This window comes from Plasmodium gallinaceum (genome assembly GCF_900005855.1).
Source record: "Plasmodium gallinaceum strain 8A genome assembly, contig: PGAL8A_v1_76, whole genome shotgun sequence".
In the NCBI taxonomy this organism is placed as follows: Eukaryota; Apicomplexa; class Aconoidasida; order Haemosporida; family Plasmodiidae; genus Plasmodium; species Plasmodium gallinaceum.
Genome location: NW_021628238.1, coordinates 2223627 through 2227055, shown reverse-complemented (window position 1 = coordinate 2227055; position 3429 = coordinate 2223627). Strand labels below are relative to the sequence as shown.

General features: G+C 15.0%; 2 protein-coding genes across 2 annotated transcripts in view; one reads left to right on the top strand and one right to left on the bottom strand.

The window, feature by feature from the left end:
* Positions 1–1496, top strand: part of PGAL8A_00247400 (RanBPM and CLTH-like protein, putative) — a gene marked incomplete at both ends in the record, with an annotated part of 3178 nt that extends 1682 nt beyond the window's left edge. The window contains 7 exons of the mRNA XM_028671214.1: positions 53–159; positions 242–310; positions 424–486; positions 678–737; positions 850–946; positions 1113–1174; positions 1290–1496. Of these exons, the coding sequence (XP_028527888.1) occupies positions 53–159; positions 242–310; positions 424–486; positions 678–737; positions 850–946; positions 1113–1174; positions 1290–1496 (665 nt within the window). The remainder of the gene's footprint in view (positions 1–52; positions 160–241; positions 311–423; positions 487–677; positions 738–849; positions 947–1112; positions 1175–1289) is intronic.
* Positions 1497–2026: 530 nt separating this feature from the next.
* On the bottom strand, positions 2027–3019 carry PGAL8A_00247300 (conserved Plasmodium membrane protein, unknown function; the record flags this gene model as incomplete). The annotated part of the gene is made up of 1 exon (XM_028671213.1): positions 2027–3019. One exon carries the CDS (start codon positions 3017–3019, stop codon positions 2027–2029), a length of 993 nt encoding a protein of 330 aa, XP_028527887.1.
* Between the last annotated feature and the right edge of the window lie 410 nt (positions 3020–3429).

The following is a 3429-nucleotide window of genomic DNA, read 5'->3' as shown; positions in this document are numbered from 1 at the left end:
AAAAAAAAAAAAAAAAAAAAAGTTAATAAATATAAAAACTTTTTTTTCTCAGCTGATATGCCAATAGATACAGTAAAAACACGCTATTTAATTCAAAGTGAGATAATGAACAATAAAATAGAAAAGGCTATTGAACACATAAATAATTTAGATCAAGGAGTAAATGAATAAATTTATATACTATTTGTATTTTTATATTCCTCAATCTATTTTTTATTTTTATTTTTTTTTTATTTTGTAGATTTTAAAAAAGCATAAAGATATAATTTTTTTTCTTAAAAAACAGCAATTACTAAAACTAATTTTAAATGTGAATCAATAAAAAAGAAAAAATATTTTTTCTTCTTTTTAATAATAATATGTATTATAATTTATATTATCACAATTCCTATATAAATAAATTTTCCTTGTTTTAATATTTAGAATAATATTAATGAAGCAATAGTATATTCTCAACAAGAATTAGCTCCATATGTAAAGGAAAAGGTTTGTTCATTTATATTTAGTATACATTCTTTTCTTTAGTTTTTTTATATTCTAACTTTATATATATATTTTATCCTAATTTATTGGATATCTTTATTTTTTTTTTTTTTTTTTTTCTTATTATTAATTATAAAATATTAATTATACATTTTTAATTCATTTTTCCATTATTATGTTCTTTTATTTTCCAGCCTTCCCTTATTAATGAAATAGACGATGTTATGATGCTAATGGCTTATCAAGATTTAAATGTATTTTTTTTTTTTTTTTTTTTTTTTTGCCTTCATTTTTAAAAATTATTACAATGGCTATTTGGTAATGTAATTTTTTTTTTTTTTTTTTTTATATAAAAATGACTTATAGAGTGAGGAAGCTAAAAAGTTAATACAAAAAATAGAAAAGAAAAAAAATACATTAAAAAGAATTGACGATATTATTTTAAGCTATTACAATGTTGATAGTGGTATTAAAAAATAAAATAAATTGTAAATAAAAATAACTAATTTTATATTATTATTATATTTAATGATATAAATTTTATATAAATAAATAAACAAATATATATATATATATATATATATATATATATATATATATATATATATTTTTTTTTTTTTTTTTTGTAGAAAGTACATTAGAATATATAGTTAAAAATGTTTTTTTTACTCAAAATATTTTAAGTTCTAAGGTGTGTAAATTTGCAATTTTTTTTGTCTGTATATATTCAATTATTTATTTATATACATATACCTTTTTACATTTATTTATTTATTAAATTTTTTTTTTTTTTTTTTTTTTAATAGTACCCATGTAGTATACCAAAACTAAAAAATTTGAAAACAGGATATATAGAATACTATGAAAAATATAAAAAAAAAAAAAAAAAGAATTCGGAGAAAAAAAATAGAAATAAAAATAAAGGAAAGATAGATTATTTTAATGATAAAAATTTTGAAAGCATCTCAAAAGGTTTTGACGCAACAAATGATGAGGAATATCGTTCTGTTTGATTTAAAAGAATTCGTAATTATTTTAACTTTATATGAATTATTTTATTACATATTATCATTATCATTATTATTATTTTTTGTTTTTTTTTTTTTTTTTTTTTTTTTTTTTTTTTTTGTTTATATATACACATTTATATGTTATTTTTATATACCTATTTTTTTATATATTATTGACAACCAATTTGCATATTTAAAAGTTTTGTTTTTAAAGTATCTTGATAAACATTTTTTAAAAGAAATAATCTAAAAGTAATTTTATTTTAATTTTTTTTTTAATTTTAAACTATAAGATAGCTTAATTTTTATAACATAGTATAAAATATTTTTATAAATCAATAATTAAAAGTATAAATATATTTTATAAAAAAAATATTATATCTTCTTTTATTTTTTAAGCTTTTTAATAATTATGTTTAAAATACGTGTTAACAATTTATAATTTAATATTTTTTAATTTTTATTAAGCATACATATGATTATTTTTTTTTTTTTTCATTAAAAATATTTACCTATAGAAAATTTAAAGTTTATTAGAAAGAGTAATTAATAAAGTTGTAAATATAGTAAAATAAAGTAATAGTTAATAAGGAAGAAGTAAAAAAAAATAGACCATAGAAAATTAAAAGGAAAAAAAAAATTTCATCAAAGTTAAAATATGAAAATATAAATGAAACATTTTTATAAAGGGTTCGATATTTTAAATATAATTTTTTACTTAATGTGAAATTTAAATATACATTTATCCAATAAATAAATGTGTTAAATATATATAGACAATATAATAAATTTACATAAGCAGAAATATAAAAAATTATCTTTTTTAGTTTTTTATTTTTTGTTTTAAGAAAGTGAATATAACATAGAAGAACACTTAATATAATAATTATAAAGGTGTTAATGACTATATTATAAATTTTATTCACTTGAAGATCGATTATATAATGAAAGAAAAAAAATATATAATATAAAACATACAAAAAATTTACCATAAATTTCATTTTATCTTTTTTATTTAGTATCTGTTTTATTTTTTGATCTCCATTTTTATTTTTTCTTTTTTTTATAATCAAATTATTTATATCAACTGGTAAATTATCATTTAAAAAGGATTTATCATCTATATGCATATTTTCTGAATCACTAAAAATTTTTTTGTTTATTTCTATACTTAATTTTTTTCTTATTTTGTATTGATTATAAGATCTATCTCTTAAATTATGTTCTACTCTTTTATTTTTTAATAAATGTTCTTTATTTTCATTAGATGAATCATTATTACCAAATTTATTGTGAGAATTCTCACTTAAAAGAAAATTTTCCTTCTTTAATTTTTTATCACTTATTTTCTTATCTTTTTTATTTGTTTCTTTTTTACTTAAATCCTTTTCTTTTTTCTTATCCAAGTTACTTTTTTCTTTTACTTCCCTTTTATTATTTCCATCTTTTTCATTTCTTCTTTTATATAAAGTATTATTTTTATATTTTTCCACAATTTTATCATAGTCACCATATAATTTATCCATTTAAATACTTTATTTTTTCTTTTTAATTTTTTAATGTAATTTTATATATCTCTTTATTTTCTAGAATTCTTTATATATCATTCCATTTAATAAAGAGAAATATAGAATATTATATATACGTATCTGAAGAGGTTATAAAAAATTTTAAAATCTACATGAAAATCTAACTAAAAAAAAAAAAATAAATAAATAAAATTAATAATCTACTATATGTTATTTATTTTATGAAATCTTTAGAAAATTAGGATGTATTATTTTACACAAATCATTTTATAAATTATTACTAACACATTAAAAAATAAAAGATTTAGGTAATAAAATATTAAAAATTTTCAACAAATTATTTTAACTTTTAAAATAAATAATTAGAAAAATATCTATTATTTTATTAAATTTGTCTTTTTTTTTTT